Here is an 18636-nt window from a genome sequence, read left to right on the forward strand (position 1 = left end):
CAAGATGTTGTGTTGAGAATATTGAAATAAAAATACCACAAATCGTACAAACTTGTACCCTTTGGTCAGTATAAGTTTGTCGGACGGACATGCAATGACACCAGTGCTCAGTGCAATTACATTTTTTTGACAACGACCGTGAAAATGCGATTTTTACGCTAACTCCGTACTAATGGCTTCTATTTAGCTTAACCTTATCCGATGCATTCCATTTTTTATCTGGTGTTAGTATAAAAAATCTGATACTCCAATGCCATCAAAACGCAATTTTCAAGCATGTTTTTGAAGTACGACTCCAGATGTTCGCGGCGATAATAAAAAAAATGGTCCACCCGGTGCGCAGTAAGCCCATGTATTTACGGTGGAGCCGAGACGTTCACGGTAAAGTTATCCTCTAGGAACGTAACCGAGGAGTATCTTATTCCTCGCGCGTACACCTCGGTTGAACCAACACCGTGTTCTTTAACCACGATTGTGTTCAACGAGAAGCGAGCGATGCCCGGCCGCCGCTTCTTCTCGCACTACCATCTCACCGTGGCGTTCCCATAGCGAGAACTGCTACCAGAATGTAACGTTATATCTTCGCCGAGCTATAGTGGTTCTTTCACTGCGCCGCGCCGGCGGCCGGCGGCCGACGAACGCGTAGCTCGCACGTCGCACACGTTGCGAGTTGCACGCTGCGCGTTGCGCACCGGCACGCCGCATGGGTGGCCGAAACTCTGACACAGCCATAACGAGACGAGATCTCTCCGTGCTGCTTGCGGATACTTTGTCCAGGACCGGGGAACAATGCGCGACAGATTGCATCGGCTAAGTCCGATCGGTCCTAAACAGAATGTTACGCGCGATTCAAAAGATTTCCGTGAATTGCTCTTTTCTATTCTCCTTTGCGAGAACTACAATTCCTCTCGACTAGACAGTGCTCTGATGTTTGCAGATTGTGAGATGCGTGTTGCATGTCTTTTTCGCAGCTTGAGTATTCTCTGTGTTTGTAAGCGAAAGCTGCATATTGAAGTAGCTTATTGTCGACATAGATTGATTGTTCCGTTTAGTAGAAGAGACTAGTACATTGTAAGGTATTTGTTATGCTAGATCGATGAATTGTTTCTTCTGCTTTTTATCGAGAGGAGCGACAGATACCGAGCTCTTAATATTGGATCCTTGGCTAATCGCTCAACTGTTTTCTTTTCGTACAATTAACGACGCTACCGCCTTTGTTCCTTACAGAATCCAAAATTGTTGATCTTCGAATAGGTCCTTCATTCTAAGAGCGTTTTCTGGTCGGTCGAGGAGTCCTGTCGGTTCTAAACACGGGCTGCAAGGTGCATGCAAACTAACTACAACTATGCCGTCGTCTTGGCCTCCTCCTTTTTTGTGTCCCATGGAGGCGAGTTCCCGTCTCAAGTTCAGTGCCACCTACACCTACAAACAGGCTCGCAGGTTCGCCTCTCCTCCGACTCTCTCGGCTCTCCTCTCCACCTTCTCCTTCGCGATTGCGTAGCGTGGAGCTCGTACGCTCCTGCCAGGGACCAGCGCGCTGCTGCGCGACTATACGCAACGCGACGCAACAATGCGGTACCTGAGCGTGCCGGTCCCCCTCCGGTAACCTAACCCTCCGGTGTCTTTCATCCCTCCGGGACCCCCAGTCTCGGCTGCCTGGCCGCCGTCGTCGTCGTCGCCGCCGCCGCCGCCACACCATCCGAGATCCTCTGGAATCCCGGCAACAATGCCCCAGCCCAGATTTTCTTTATGCCCATTCTTCTCCAGTGGATGCGCCATTTTCTCGGTGCACATGCCGTATCATGCGAGCCGCGTACCCTCCGTGTCCTGGTGGCGAGGTGGAGGTGCAAAAGAGACTGGCCGGTGCACCGGGATCGAGAAAGGAAGTGAGGTCTGTGCGATTTCAACCACAGTACACGCCATGTGACGGACCTTTCCTTGCGTGCTTCCGACCCGACGGAGAACATGCTCGCTGAATATGCGCGTTCTTTTCAGAGAGCTCGCTGCTACGTTAATCGTATCATTCTGGAACCTTCTGCGAATTTCATTCCAAAGTACAGCGGCTCTTTGCGCTTCCATGTTGTGCCAAACTCGACATTTACTTTACCCTTCTTGCTTGACACGTTGCAATTGACACTTTAACAATTAAACAAAATTATTGTCGACTATTCTCTTGGTGAAAATTAATTCTTCGGTTTTAAAATTGTCATGAAATGGTACAAGCGGCAGAGAACGTATTAATGACTATGCAGAAGCAGTAGTAGTAATCTGAATGTGTCGTGAGTTTCAACCCGATCGCATCTAAAGTTTGTAACGCGATAGGGTTGCAACGCTTGCATCCGATAGGATGGAAATCACATTTTAATTGACCCCTCAACGCCGGGGCCACATAAGAAAATCTAGTTGCATCCAAATAATCTATTACGGTATAAAATCCATCTATCTTCCCAATTTGATTATTATCTGCAATACATGAATTTTCCAAGTGCCTCAATTTTACGAAATTGTTTAGGTAATTGGTACGTTCAAATATATTCCTCTACAGTCTCGTTTACCAAACTGGAGCACCGTACGAGAAAGTACAGTATTCGGGTTGGTGAACGAAACACACGAATTGCCTGGTATCGGGTCTCCCGTTTCACAGACGCTTCATAAATTTTCTCCGAACGATAAGTAGGTATTCCCGATGCGTGACCGCGATCGATTAGTATCAATCGTGGTGTAGCCGGAGGTTAGACGGACGCGACGAAGACGTGGAGGAATGGGATCTCTCGAGTTCACTTGTTCGGCCAGTCTGGTCGACGGCGACGTCGACGGCGAAGACGACGACGACAACGACGCGCGACGGTTGGACATTCACCCCGGCTAGCGACTGGCTGACAGCCTGACTGGCCTGGCCTGGCTCTGCCTGGGAGAACAGAGTTCGCGATATCGAGTCCCGGTTTGGAGCAGAGCGTTGAGTCCCGAGAGACATATCTGGGCTGTTTTCTTAGCGACCGGTTGCCACATTTGGTATAGCAGGGAGCCATCTTGCGAGCCCCGTCGAACGCCGGAGACGGACGGATGTGGCTCGTTCTTCATCCTTTCGGTACCAGCCAGCCTTGGTCGCGATTTTACACGAGCTCGTCGCCAACGACAGGAAAACATCGCCTTACATGGCCGAAGCAATACCACTCTTTTGTTGACCGACAAGCGCAACATTCCGACTACTACTACGCTCTGCCAAAGGGTCTTACGCGGAACCCGCGTATTACATACCGATTCCTCGCGATACAGTTATCATAACTATCGAATAATGAGCTTCCGCGAACCGACGACGCGATGGCCTCGAACCGATTCAGGCTTATTGCCGCTTCGAAATGGGAACATGGTGTTGGAGAAACATACGGTTCTGCTTGGTCGGACCCTTGCGATTAAGATAAATTCAGGATTATGTCATCTTCTCCTGAATGGATTTACTTCATCTGTATTTTCTAGCGCAAGAGGTTCAATTAATCGTTGAATTTACTCGCTGTCGGTTTTCGTTGATTTAGCAAGCGGAAATCTATGCTGTTGATCGATTCGGATGGTCAATAGAAGCTTGACACCGATGTCAACGTTTATGTAATTTGTCTCATAACAATTTCGAAGCGAGATATTTTGTGGAAAATATGTTATTTTCCAATAGATTAATACACTTGCTATTAATAACCTGCTATTAATATGTATTTAAGAGAGAGATACCGCTGAACGATAAGAAAGAGCGAGTCTTCAGACGAATTCTTCTCCTTCAAACTATCACTAGCTAACTTCGAAATCTTTACCTGACATACTAGGCTCATTGGCGATACCAACATTGTACTTCTATTTGAATTTTGAGTAAAAACGCAGTTTCCGATGTCCGTACCATTTTACATACTAATTGAGAATAAAATATAAAACGTAGGATATAAGATTTTGCACTCTTCATTTAGAAGCTATCATGATTCGATTAAACAAGTCATTTTTGTGAAGATCATCGCACCAAATAGTCAGCAATAGGTTAAATAACTGCCAACATTTGTACCTCGAGAAATACGAAAGAAAATAAGAATCACGAAGAAACGAAGCACGAGTTCCCCGAAGATCGTGCTCGTAATTTCTGGTGTACACAAACGCATAAAGACGCGCAAGAAAAACGTAACCGCAATTACGCTTGCATCAGATATTTAACGACGTAGATCCCGATCGCCGCTAAAATTCCACTTAGCAAGTGAAAGGCCATTTTTCCAGCGAGGAGACAACTGATTTTCATTAGCACGCAACGAGCGGCGCGGTACGATCTATGACACCCCGGCTTTGAATTGCAAATAATCGAAAGCCGCCAGGGAAAATGGTGGAGAGAGATCTTGTCGGGGGAACTTTTCCCGCGGCTTCGGCCGAGGCGCGCGCTCTCGGCTACCGGAGCGGACTCCCGCCGATTTGTGGGATCGGCGTAACCGGCGCGACGCAGCGGCAGAAAAGAAACGGAAAATAAAGAAACGTTTCGCGGCATAGTAACGCTGCGCGTACATGCCATTTTTCCACTGGGAATCGGATGTCGCGTTAACTCGCGTGACGACTTGGCTAGAACCGCACGTGAGAAAAAGGTAGGGGCACGAGATTCCCTCGCGCGCACATTACCCCTCGCGGCTCTGCTAGAATTAAGCACCGTTGGATTTTCCTTTGCACGGCGGCTGCGTGGAATACGATCATTTTCTGTTTCGGAGTTAGCGATCGTTTTCCCATTGTCCCGCTTCAGATTCTTTGAATTCTTCTCTTGCTTCAAATCCCATCTACTTATTTCATTTGCAAATTGCTTACATAGTTTAATAATTACTTAAATAGCTATACTTCCGTAATCTGCTTGTACTGTATTAAAATCTATATTTATTACTAATTGATCGCCATTTTCATATCCACGTGTGATCCACGCCATAATCAAACTTAAAAGTATAAGACTAGTTGATTCTCAAGAATGTATGAGGCTTAAGCCATGCATTTAATTTCGAAAGATGTATTATTTAATTGTTTCGATAACAGAGGTTCGGTAAGTACTTTTCTTGTCTTCCGCTACTTGATAAAATTTTCTTTAGTAATCGAACCATTGTTTCTATAACAAAGATAAAAAATAAATCATGTGTTCTTCCAATCTATCAAAGTGCGAAACGATGACGAAGCACGAGATACATATTGTGTTCAACATTGAACCTCAGACTTATGAAGTCATCGTTAGCTCATTATAAACGTGAAGTTCAATGTTTAGGATAACATCTAACGATTTGTCACCGTTTGCACTTTAATGGATTGAAGAAACACGATTTGTAATTTACCCTTATTACAGAAGTAATGGTCTGTTTACTTAGAAGACGATAACGGAGGGTAACATAGCCGGAGCTAAACGATGTTGATGACCCAAGTTAATCGTGAATCATGTATTATTCATGCCGAGTGTGGCGAACTCTGGAAGATTTAATTTCATTACACTGAAATAGAGCTCTTCTAAAAGAAGGAGGATCGTAAAGAACTATAATCAGTCTGTAGAACGAAAGGTAGCGTTGGAAAGAGAAAAGGAAAGGCTGGGCGACGATATCAAAATTCCGCAGCGAACTCGGAGGAGAGTTTTGACTCCGCCCAGTTTTGACAAAATTTAAAAACCAAAAGAATACGTATCCGAAATTTAAGAGGTAGATTCTAAAGAAACGGAGCACTGGCCAAGACATTGCAGAATCGGTTCAGGAAAAATAACGAAATCAAGTAGATCTCCAAAAAACAAAATGAACAGAAAGTCCAATGACACGGAAAATGAAAAGAAATGCCAACAGTTTGCGCAAACGTCGAAGTTGGATCTAGCTAGCCGAGCAGCAGGAGCGGTTTCGAACAAGTTGGAGAAACTCGAAAGGAGGGGGGATCGATAAAGAGTAAAGAAAGAAGAAGGAGGAGGAGTAACGAAGAGCCAGGGTAGAGGAAGAGGCCGCGGAGGACCGGGTCGAGGTCTCGTAGCGTGCAATCTTCGCCCATTGAAGACGCGCTGGGAAACTGCACGGTTATTATGCCTGAATGGAACAGGGGACGAGACGGAACGAGACGAGACGGGACGGGACGGGATGTGCAGGACGGGAAGGAATGTCGAAGGTAGCAGAGGATGGTCGCGAAACGTGCAGCGTTCCTCCTGGCGCAGGGGTAGCCAGTTCTTGGTCCGCAACCGCGACACGCGAGCAACCTGGTACCATGTGGTGGGGTGTCGACGTCGACGAGTCGGTGCCTGGCCGAAAATCGTTGGCGGCCGTGGCTCCAGGACGCATCCAAAACGAACATCCAGAACGTCCGCAGACGAGTCGTACTCGCGGTTTTACGAGGCGAGCGTTTACGAACCCACTAAACAGGTTGTTGCGCGATAACTCCGGTTCGTAGCGCCTCGTAACTGGACCGACGCGTCGTTCACTGTTCGTAAATGCTAATAAAAATCTTGTTATCGTTGGACAATAAGATCTTAATGAAACCACGAATGCCGCGCGGAGTTAGGTCCCCCGTACTAAAAGGATGGGAATGAAAGTTTCGTCTTCCTTAAATTGGAACCGACTGCCGCGAAACTGGACGGTCCAAGGTAAAGGACGATCGTCCATTCGGCAGTAGAGATAACGCGCTATTAATATTTTCTGACCGGTAGGTTCGGAAAGGGTTGCAGACTCGGCGTTTCTCATCGCTCCTCTCGCGAGATCGCGTCGCCGATCACGCTCCCTTGCTATCAGCGGTCGGATAAGCGAATTTATTGGGGCGTGAAGTCGCGCTAATGACTCCGTATTTTCCCTACGCGCAACTGCTGCTCGTCCGTTTCGAGGCCATCGTCGCGATTCCGTTTCGCTCGCATCTCGCATCCGTGAAAGACTCTTCCTCGGCCTCGGCCCCGGCAATCTTTGTTGCTCCCTTGTGCGTGCGCAAACACTGAGCGTCGCTTGGGACAGGATGCTGGCGACTCGATCGTCGAAGCAGCTGGAACGCTCCCATTCAAAGAGTCACTATCGTACGAGCCTCGTACAAAACGATGCTTGATAAGAAGCACCTATACACGCTCATAAGCCAGGCATTTAAAGAATGACCGCGCGGAATGCCATGAAAGGCACATTAGAAAACACGGACCGGGTTCGATGTCACGTCGCTCTCTCCTACGGCCGCTTTTCACGGCTGGATCGTATGCGCGAGATCTGGATCGACGTTTATTAAATGTGGACCGCTTAATTGTCGAATTAGACGTTCGCCCGCCTCCCCGCCTCGCTTGCCTCGGTCGCCTCGCCCGAGGACGGGTCTTTAACGGGCTTTGAAAATTTAATGCATTTTCCAGCAGCAAGTCTTCAGCGGAATTTCATTTGCACTTGTTACGCCGCAAGTTTCAGTCTCTATCGTGTTATATATGGTTCGTTTTATGAATCGAATTAATTACACGTGAAACGTAATAGCGTAATAAAGAATTCTAACAATAAGTACCACTGGAGATTCTATTGTGTAAGAAACTAATCATTAACGTCGTCTGTTCCATTCCCAGAAAACTAATCTAAATTGTTCCATCGAAGTATTATCTACGAAAACGTGATGGAATGGTTAGCAGCAAGTGTTTCAAAGACACCTGTAATTTACTCAGGAGTTACTTATCTCCAGTATTCGGAAAACATCATGGCAAGTGAAATCGTAACGAACGGAATGGAATTGAATAAAATAGAAATATTTTATTTATAAAAATAAGCTAAAATTCAACAAATTTGGGTTGTCTGGTGCTCCTCTGTGATTGGAAGCAGCCTCCGAAAGAGGCAGCAGGGGAAATGGATTTCCAAAAATTGCACTTTGAAAGTAACGCGTCCATGTGCGGAATCGCCATTGGAGGATTAGAAGAGTTCATCGATTTTTCTGACGCATTCTGTCCAAGACAACGTCTTGCTACAAGCAAGGAACATCATCGCGGCATTGAATTCCGGGCCAATACGAGCGCCCCCCTCATCAACCTCAATTAAACTCCACCGTCTCGCACTTATGCTCACTTCGCACCCGAGGCGCACCGCACCGAGTGTTGCTGGTGTTAAGTCCCTATATACGTATTATTGGTCGAGCCAGTCCGTCTCAAGGAGCTCGTTCTCCAGACCCGGAGTCGTCAAAGGAATCCTTGTTTCCGCGTCTGTTTCGAATCTGGCAAACACCTTGACCTCCTACGAGACGTCTTCGCTCCGCCGTTTCCATACTGGAACGCATTCAATCGGTGCTCGTCGCTAAATAAAGTTCTAATCGACTCGGAACGCGTTGCTTCAGAAAAAGATTGTTTGCTTTTGCCGCGTTTCTTGAAGTCTTTTAAGGCGTTCGTAAACGAGAATTGTAACAAGGGTGAGTTTGTGACTTGTCTACCGTCGAATTATAAAATGGTACATCTGTGTACAGTTTGATGTATTTTTCAACGATGTTCAGGAATTTGTTAGCAAGCGAGACATCAGAATTGAACCTGCTGTAAGCAATCGAGTGCAATAAAAATCCATGCGAACTTCAAAATTAAATTTCCAAAAACCGCAAAAGGATCGGCATTGTTCACCGAAAATAATAAATTCTCTTAAAGCGATCCCGACTCCCGACAGTGCGTACTTTGATCGCGCATTTCCAGTCCAGCGAGCCTCGCATTGTTCGCTCGGCGTGCAATAGAAAGTTGCTCCTTAGATTTCAGAAATTACGGTCCGATTAAAAAGCAAAAGAACAAAGCCCGCGACCCTAACCCCCTTCCGATTTCCAATCGAGAAATTCCTCGAGCCCATTATCCGGCTTGGTAAATCGCGTCTTCGGCCGTTCCCGACACCGACGCCGAGAACAAAGACGTCGCGACACTTAGTCCGCTGGCTCATAGATCTTTATAGATCTTCCGCGAACTGGATAGCGTTCCAGAACGTTTCTTCTCGGCGTTCGACGGGAAAAGAAGCGGCGGCAGCTCCGTTCCTTTCGTACGTTTTAGGTTGTTGTCTTCGGCGACATTGAAGACGCTCGTCGGCCATTGAAACGAAGATCGTTTCCTGTTAGTGACCCTTGAGGTGTGACCATGCTCCTTGAGACTCGCACGATCCGAATTTCACGGCGAACATGACGGTGAATGTCTCTGTTAGGATTACGGCTCGGCCGAGGCCGATATACTGTTGAACTTCAATGCTCGATCGTGAAAAGGTTGGATCCTCCGCGATTCAAGACGCCCGGGGATCCGATTAATGCGAGCTGGGGGTCTTTGAACTTTGGTCTTGGCCGATCCCGATCCCCCGGTGCTTCGAGATCGGCTCGTCGTTGCCCCCGTAGCTTTCTCGGGTGAGCTTCGTCGGGTCCGAGACTGACCGTTTTCTCACGTCCAGGACGCGGTCGAGAAAAGCGAACGGGGGCCGGCCATCGCGATCGGTCGATCCTGCCGAAAACCGCAGAATCTTTCACGCAAGATTGAATATCTGACGACGACGCGACGTAAGTAAAAGCGATCGGGCAAAAAAGAAAATTACACGACGAGGCCAGACCGACTTCGGTTATATAAGAATGGGGTCGCGGAGGGCTTGAAAATTAGGGGCACCTCGTCCAATCCGCACAGTTATTCCATAATTAAGAAATTACAACAAATTATTCATGATTATCCCGTATCTTTTAAATCATAATCAAAATTATTTTGCTCAAATGGATCACAATAAAAATTAATTTCTTTTGGTTCAATACCTAGCACAGTAGAAGCTTTATCAACTTTAGTCATCCTTTGAAACCTTGAACACTATACATAGAATGATAACACTTTGATCCTATAACTTTAATATGAAGAATTTCCTTCGAAGCTCCCAGTGCATAATCCATACAGAAACTGCATGTGTGTGTCGATGTAGAAACGATCGGATGCCCCATCATATACATCAGTGTTATACACATGTGGATACAGGTATCGATGTATAATTATGCATCACTCACGATAACGGTACGTAATTATAATAGAATATGATTTATTTCATCGAGTGTACCGTTCCTTCGCGGATCTAGTCAAGCGGATCGCTTACGCACGAATTCTCCATTAAAACAGGAAACCCGGATTTTTCTCGCATTATGGAAAAACCGGATGGCGCGAACTTTGAATAAAACCACGCCGAGAATGGAAAGCCAGAGCGAATTAAGGTAGGCGCGCATGAAAATGATTTGCAACCGGATAGAACTGGATGAGTGACTCAAATGCGAACCGAATCAAGTTTACCAGACTGATTAATCTTAATTGCACACGAGAACTGCAGTGTGCTCTAGTTAAAACATTCATCCATTCGTGTTTAATTGATACTTCGTTTTCTTTGGATAACGATCATGGTTTTTCTTTGGACCATAGTTCGCAGGATCCCTCGACGATATTTTCCACGCAGTTCCTGGTCGATTTACAGTTTTTCAATCTACTAAAATATACGGTTATCGTACAAATTTTCCAAAATGATTTTTCGATGCACCAGAGCCGCGAAGTGCAAGGAATTCCGTTTATTCCTTTCGCACGAACCACAAATCACGTTCGCCGAACTCCACAGTCAGTACGATCGTAACTTCCACGACTGTTTGCAACAGTCAGGTCATTCCGAGGATACCCTCGCAGAATGAACTGCGTCATGAATGGCGGAGAGGTAAGCGGTCCCCGTTAAACCCTCGCAGCGGGATGCATCCGATGCCCACGAGGCGAAGGGACTGCATTTCACCGAGGATTTCTCCACCGTGTCCACGGTTTCTACGACGTGCTGACCGGACAGGTTGAAAATATACGGAATTTTAGAACCGGATTTTCGTTATTTTACAACGCCGGATCTTAACGAATGGTACATTGCACGGGGTTTTAGAACATGGAGAAACGTAACCACGGTGTAACAATAAACATTCGATGGAGGAATCCTTCTCTTTATCGTGTTTCTATGCATTGATATTTGCAGTTATCTCTGAATTATTGAGATAGATAAAGGAAAGTCTACAAGCAGGTATCAGAAATGTAATCGATGAAGAGGTGGAACTAACAAATAACCGCAAATCATGTGTACGTGTTCCATGGAAGTGGATTTCCGCGCACGTAAGCAGGAATAAATCGATCGCGAGCTGGTACGCGAACACGAGGTGTTCCAGTGGATTGATCGGTGAGGGATCACCGGCCACAGCCAGGAGAGGAGAGGACAACCGTGGAATGTCGGCGAAGCACAATTGGCTTTTTGTGCGCGCTTAGATTCGGCGGGTGTATCATTTCATTAGCCCATTAAACAATTACGGCTAAGCCCGGTACCCTCAGGCTCGTGTCTACGGCCAGCTGTGAATGCGTTCCCTGTAATTTAACTACGCTACGTTACATCGGTCCTCCTCGGTTTGCCAGACACGTGGCGCTCACCGTAGACCGATACACCAGTTGTTCCCACCGATTCCGAACAACCACTTTACACTTCCCTCGCTAATTAACACGTTGCCTTTGATTATGCTCCGGCTTCGTCTCTTCCGATGATCTCATTGTCTGAAAGTTTTTGCATGCCTCACCTACAAAGTCGACGGAGCAAACACAAGCAAAACACGGCGCTGTGGGGAACGGTGGAAACGAGTTTCACGAAGAATAACGTTGCACACGTTTGTTTCTTATCTGACGAGTTCAATACGATCGACACGATCGACACGATCGACAGGAAAAATCAATGATACAACGACAGATAATTTCTACACACCCTCTTTGGAAATCCCGCGATAAGATCGAGCTATATTAGTTAACATTGTTTGATTAATCTCGAATTAATCTATACTTTGATATCAAATTGACACGATGAAAGATTGATAAGATGAACGATAAATAATTAACTCTGTTTGAGAATGGGAACTGGTGAGACGAGACAACTCGTGACAAAAATTATTCACGAATTGCTTTTTTAGTATGCGTGGAAACTGTGTCGAATTGACAGAGGAGACGGTTTAATGGAGAACGAGGATTAATTATAATTTCAGAGCTCTGGAAAGGCGAGTAGAGTCAAGGTAAGATTCGCTCGGTTCAACGACAAATTGGAGCAGGTTTTTTTTTTAAGTTCCTCCTAACTGTTTCGTTTGGTACTGGTACGACGATGATCTGGGATTATTGTTTATCGGCGCCGGTGTGTGGTATTTTTTTGTACAGCAGATATGTTGCTGCGAAGGTGCGCCGAAGTATAACGCGATGTTGTAAGGGTTCGAATGATATTCATTACGAAATGACGAAGGCAGCGGTGCATAGCGGAAGTGCAGCCTATCCGGCAAGAAGTAATATAGACAAATAAGTATATCGTTAGAACGCGAGACAATGTACCAAGTAAAGCGTGGTCGATGCACGAGGTGAATGCATTGTCGCTCGACCCTGATTGCTTCTGCTGCCGCCGCGCCGCTGTACCGTCCCAGCAGAGACAGCTCAATTGTTGAACATCCAATGCTGCTAAAGTTCATTCACGGTAAGTCAAGAGCGTCACTTTCCAAGAATTGCTCCACGGCGGAGCCAGTTGCAAATGAAATCAAAGCCCTTTCTCTCCCTCCCTTTCGTCCTCTGCGGTTTGGAGTAATCTACAGGTAACTACTCCCGCGTAACAGCCTACTCGAGTTACGTGAAAATTCGCTAAACAAGCAAGTTTTTCAAGCTACTTCATCACTTTACTTGGAAACATGATAATAATGATAGAACAGATGCCAAAGAAAAGTGCAATGGAGACGGAAGCAGGATTTTTAGGTGATAAGTTTTAGGTTAAGCTGTAAAAACCTGTAAATAGTTATAGAAGTAAAAGTAAGATGGTAAACCGGAAGCCATCCTAAGTCGCATAGGCAAGGATTATAATAAATACATTACTTTACTTGGAAGTAGAAAATCAGACTTATGTCAGTTCCAACTTTTGTACAACTGTTGAACCAATAAATCATGTTATTCGAAGGTTGCCTGTAGTTAATTTAAAAGATTACAGACACGCGCGAAATCTGATCGAACGATGTATATTCGATGCTGCATAAATAAAATTATGAAACGAAAAATTTAACGTATTTGCGTATTCGATGATATAGTGATATGGTATAATATAAATTAATTAAAGAACGAACAATAGTGATACAGACAACTCTATCAAACGAAATAACGGTTACAAGTTCACCGTGTCACAGTCCCTGCGATAGCTTGACTGTGTGAATTCCGAAAAGAAAACAAACACTCTGCTATCGACTCACGATTGTACCGTATCGTTGCCCTCCAACATAACTGAATAATTATCACACTGTAATCGGTAGTCTACGGATCTTTATGAAACTAAACATTGGCTACACTAATCGTACTGGGCAGGAGCTTAAAACGTATGTGTTTCTTCTCTTAATAAATTTAGTAAGTCGAAAATTAATGTAACAGTTGTTCAAAAGGCTTTAGATATTTTCGTTGCTTCGTATATGGTCGAATTTTAATGTCGAAATTAAATGATAAAGAAGCCAGTGTACAATTTTTACGTGTTTGTGGCTTGGAGCGAAATAAGGAATGACTCTTGACGGAAGATTATGGTTTCGAAGGGTAGATACGTTCCAGGACCGGCTCCAGCTTCAGAATAGAGAGGCTCAGAAAATTGGGCCGTGACACGGACACCGAGCGAGAAACCAGGCATTACGATGGTCAAATCACTTGGAGGCATCATCGCGCAAGATGATTCGCGAGCTGATGCGTCATCGGTTGCGATCGTCGTCATCGACATCGGTTCAAGTGGTGTTGACCCCGGGCTCGTTCCCTTGCATCCATACGACTCGTTACGATTTCGTGGGAACGCCGTAACGATCCCATACTAATTTCCCTACCAATCGTACGGTGGAATAATTATTATTCGACACAGGCCGAGGAACCGAAACGTATCGAGAAAAAAGCCGCCAGCCCGAAACGAGTCGAACAAGCACGAAGATTGATGGGGGAAGGTCCACGAACTTCTGGTAGCATGAGACTAGCACCGCTCCTAAGTGTTCGAAACGTTTGAGTGAAAGGGTTATCTATAATAATCGTAGCAACTAGCCGAACGAACAATCGTTAATTAAAATCGCATTCTCGAAGCGGCTCAAGTGGGAGCGAGCCCTCAATCAGGCTTCCTTTAACGACAGTTCAATCGACGATCGATGATTCCTCGATCCCCGCGGCTCATTGGCAATTATTGGGAATAAAAATCGTATTTCAAAGTTCATCCGATACGCTTTCACTTGTTTCAACATGCTGCCGCACTTTACAAGATTCTCCGAATTATGTAGGATCTATTTGCCGCGTTAAGAAATAATTAATCTTATCAATCTCCGAAGTCTTTCTTCGTAAATTAATTGGAATTGTGTTGCTATTCTTGGTATTCTTAGTAAAATAGACTGCAGATATTAATGCAAATTTCTAATTCCGCAGATTATGCTACTAAAATTCGTTCACATATCCACAATATTCAATGTCAACTCTCGTACAAACATTGCAAATGCGCGTAAATAGATTCATGCCGATCAAGTAATCCTGGAATATTAACTACCAAACTGCTAGAAGATAATGCCTTCTCTCATGTATGCTGAGAAATCCGCAACGATAATAATTGTTCGCATACAATGAAAACGAGGTTTTAGCGCTACAAAGTGTACCAGAGATCTACGATATAAATCTAGGTTCTCCAAAGTAGGCGAAGAGAGAAGATTTCAGCAATCATTTTGCATCGAGTAGATCCTAACAAATCTACGTTTATCTAAAAAATTTTAATAAGAATCGATTCGCGAGTCGGACAAGAAGATCGTGACTCTCGGATGTATGACACGATGCTACAAGAAATATCTCGAAACCCAGAGCCGAGAATGAGTAGAGATCTGGAGGATCACACCTGGATGACTTGGCAAGTGAATCGGTCCGTTTGCCTATCGTCACCCGAGAATCAATTTCCACAACTCGGCGGTGTCCTCGCCGATCCGCGGGATCGTTCGGCTCGCAGCACCGCAAAATCGCATCGTTCGATTCGCGTCTGGACTTCACGGTCGGCTGGCGACCGCTCCTCTATGTCTTTCCCCCGCATACTAAGAGGAGAAAAGGCAGCCGGAGAGGACGCGGGGGGAACGCGTTCTTGCCTCTTCCGCAGGTTGTCGGTGGCTTTTTCAGCCCGAGCGAGGAATTCACCGAGGGATCGGCGCGCGTGATCTTCGATTCCGTCGTTTCCCGGCCGTATTTGGCGTAGATCGCGGCCGCCTGGATCGTCCCCGCAGCCTCGATCCCTGGGATTTTCTTCTGGCGGAGCTGATCGACCGGCGTAGCTGGCGCGCGATTCGCGGCCAACGAGCGATCGACAGATAATAAAGTCGGCGCGGTGCGCGAACCGCGGATAGGATCGCGAAGAAAAAATCGGATTCCGCGAAGCGATCGTTAGTCCGCTGACAGTAAACAACAGCAAATCGCATAGTCGGATGACGGTCGGTGTGTCATCGACGATTTTCGAATTGAATCATGCGCGAGCATAGACTCGATTATTCACGCATCGGATCGAGAATCGATTGTTAATTAAGGGCGGCCGCGAGACGGACGCATTGCGCACAGATTACGCGAGCGCGACGATTGCAACGAGTGCAACCGGTGCACCTGGTGGCATGGCGCGCGGCCTGGCTGCAACGCTGCATCTTGCCGCGACAAAAGCCGCGGAGAGACGCCTCGTACCATTGGCCTCGTTCTTGCCCAGCCGCTCTGGGTGAACCGATCTTATTAAGGCCTAATTAGCCATTTAACAAGATATATTTAACTCGCGGTGTACACAGAGGCCATGCGACGGAAAGCGAAAGAATCCGGGATAAGGACAAGAATGCCCCGAATCTGCATCGGATATCGTTCCGCGGAAATCAAAGCGGAGCTGGTGTCGTTTCGACGCGACACCGTTGCTTCCCCGATTAATTTAGATATCCGCAAGGTAACTGCGACTGAATGCTCCGCGATTCGAGCAAGATAGCGGGTTTAGTGTTTTATCTTTGATAAGGTGCTTGGGGATTTACGATCGAGGCTACAGAACTATCAGGTTCTCGCGGAAACGGGGCCGAAGGCTTTGTAAAGAGAAATTATTTGCGGATATAAAATGAATTTTACTGGGGAACGAATTTTCTTTGAAAATTAATTTCACGTGAAAATGAACTTGACGTGAAAATGAATTTGATGCGAAAATGAATTTTGTTTGCAATCTGTTGCATTTTTCGTACAGATTTGTACATGATCGCGCGGCGGGAAACTTTCGCCTAGTTTTTACAAAACAGGAGCTTTCGAATTGCAATATTCATGTTGCAAACAGTTTCGCGGAGATTTCGTAATTGTCTCTGGCGTGCCTTAGAGTGCAAAGTACGCGAGTGTACACAAACTTTCTACTGAAGTATTCATTTCAACGGGAAATTAGTTTTGCGCGATTTTAATTGTTAATTCTGTTTGAAGAGATCGAAATCATCGTTACTACTTCTACGAAAATAATGTCAGTAGTGTCAATAATGTCAGTAATGTCAATAATGCAGTGATGTTTGTAACACGTTTTATCAGGTATCGCATGAAAGCGTGATAAAATATTTAAAAAATACACGTAGTCAACATTGTGTTCTTGTAATTCCAATCGAAAATATTATCAGAAATCCGAGTCGCTAAGTATCGTTTCTCGAAGGATAGTGTTATACCACGGATCTATAGCGACTCGGCATGAACCATGCGGGGTCTAACGAATCCCGAAGGTGTTTACTCCGAAAATCACATTCGACCCTAACTTGATATACACGTGCAACGAATTTCATCTGACACGAAATGCTCGACGGTAATAATTCTTATCGTAGTCGAAACGTCAGACGATTCAACATAAACAGACTCGATTAAAAAGGAGACGATGACTTTCATCTCAGTTAATACACGTTCGTAAAACAAGAAACGTTCTAGAAATAGATTTTAACCACCCCTATTCAACAAAACAAACCTAGCTAATTTCTCAAGGCCCGAATAAAAATTCGTCGCTCGATCTAGCAAATTGTTCGCAGAGAGATTTATGTACAATTTATTTAACATACAGCCCAACAATTTCCCACAGCGGAGCCGTGGTCCAAATTCGCGTATCCGGAATGAAAATAAACAATCGTACGTACCTCTTTCCTCGATGACATCCGCCTGAACGAGGCAGGCCAGTGCGAAGACCGCGTAAACTCCAACAATCTTGCCCGGTCCCATTTTTCTATCCAGTCGTGGAGCCTTTCAAACCAGGAAGAATTCCTCGGGCACGTTCACAACAACGATCGACGCATATCCACTTGCACCAACACCGCACACTGAACGATATACCGGCACTCACACCGAAATTCTCTTTGAAGCAACACGGAAACGGTACCGCGGGCCGTGAGCCGAGAGAGCCGAGAGAACCGAGGGAGCATGCGAAGCGTCGCCGTAGCAGTCACCGTTCCACGCTCCTCAAAAACAGGATCGTAAATCTGACCGGTGTATCGGAAACCCCGGCAGAGGTCCTGTGTATCAGTTCGAACAGTCAGAGTCTACATCGTACACAGGACACGCCGATTTTCGGTGCCACAGATCGGCGGCCACTTTGCGGTTCGAAAACGACGGAGCGAAACGCACGTATGGTCCGAGCAATCGTCACGGGTCCCGTTCTACCCGCGACTCGTATCCGCGACCGGTTGCACTGTTCGCGATTTTTCACGATCCCTCGCCCGTTCCCGTCGGCTTGATTCGATGCGGACGCGCGGGATTCTCACTCGCGATTAATGCCACGGTGAAACATTGGGGACTGACGCGTTCCACGTGAGAAATTTCGGGATAGAAGGCGGTATGTCGATCACCTTCTCAGCCGTCTCTCGCGGACAACCTTACTCCCACGCCGGCCGAGTCAAGAATACGCGCGCCTTGTCAAAGACGGGTCCTGGTTCCGTTCGACGGCGGCAGGTGGTGCCGCGATCTAGAGAGGCGAGGATTTACGAACGGCGCCGACGATCGACGAACAGATTAGCGGCTACGATCAAAGTGTCGCTGGTGGTTGCGAACGAACACCGATTCTCTGTATTTGAAATTTTGTTTGGTGTGATCTGCTGTGAAATTTGATAAACTTTTACTTAGTTTGACATCGAACTTTAAACATTGTCGAACATTTCATTTAATTTTTCTGATTAACGCAAGCTAAAAAAATGTTTTGCCTATCGAATGTTTATTTTCCTCTATATAAATTATTGTAATTCCTAGTTTAGTTCTCAAAGGTTGTAAAAAGTAGCTTCATTAGCATTCTGCCGTGGAATATAAAATTGTACTAGTTCACGTTAAAAATTGAAAAGTTAAATTGTGAAAAATCAATTGCTTTATCAATATTGTTACGTTTCGTGGATTTTAATCAAATTAGGAAGATATAGTTTATTTTACCAAATTATGGCTTACATGTAATGCCCGGTGATATAAAGATATAATTCGGGTGAAAACTAACTTCTAAAACTCACCAAATATTTTTTGTTTACAATAAACTTGTTTTACAAATGTGGTACTATGAGTAAAACGTAACGAATGCTTTCTATTTTTCTTCGATTCTCTGCGGATCCGATAAAAATTGCTCAAAATCGGGGACCAGTCGCCTTAACAACCGACCACTTCCAGCGTCA

General features: G+C 45.6%; 1 protein-coding gene across 2 annotated transcripts in view; it reads right to left on the reverse strand.

Annotated features, from left to right (window-relative positions):
* Egfr (epidermal growth factor receptor) overlaps positions 1–17868 on the reverse strand; it is a 204947-nt gene extending 187079 nt beyond the window's left edge. For both annotated transcript variants that reach the window (XM_078187031.1, XM_078187022.1), the window contains exon 1: positions 17128–17868. In XM_078187031.1, coding sequence (XP_078043157.1) covers positions 17128–17209 — 82 coding nt within the window. In that variant the 5' untranslated portion in view covers positions 17210–17868. The remainder of the gene's footprint in view (positions 1–17127) is intronic.
* Positions 17869–18636: the final 768 nt, after the last annotated feature.

The sequence above is a fragment of the Augochlora pura genome, chromosome 2 (assembly GCF_028453695.1).
Source record: "Augochlora pura isolate Apur16 chromosome 2, APUR_v2.2.1, whole genome shotgun sequence".
Classification (NCBI taxonomy): domain Eukaryota; kingdom Metazoa; phylum Arthropoda; class Insecta; order Hymenoptera; family Halictidae; genus Augochlora; species Augochlora pura.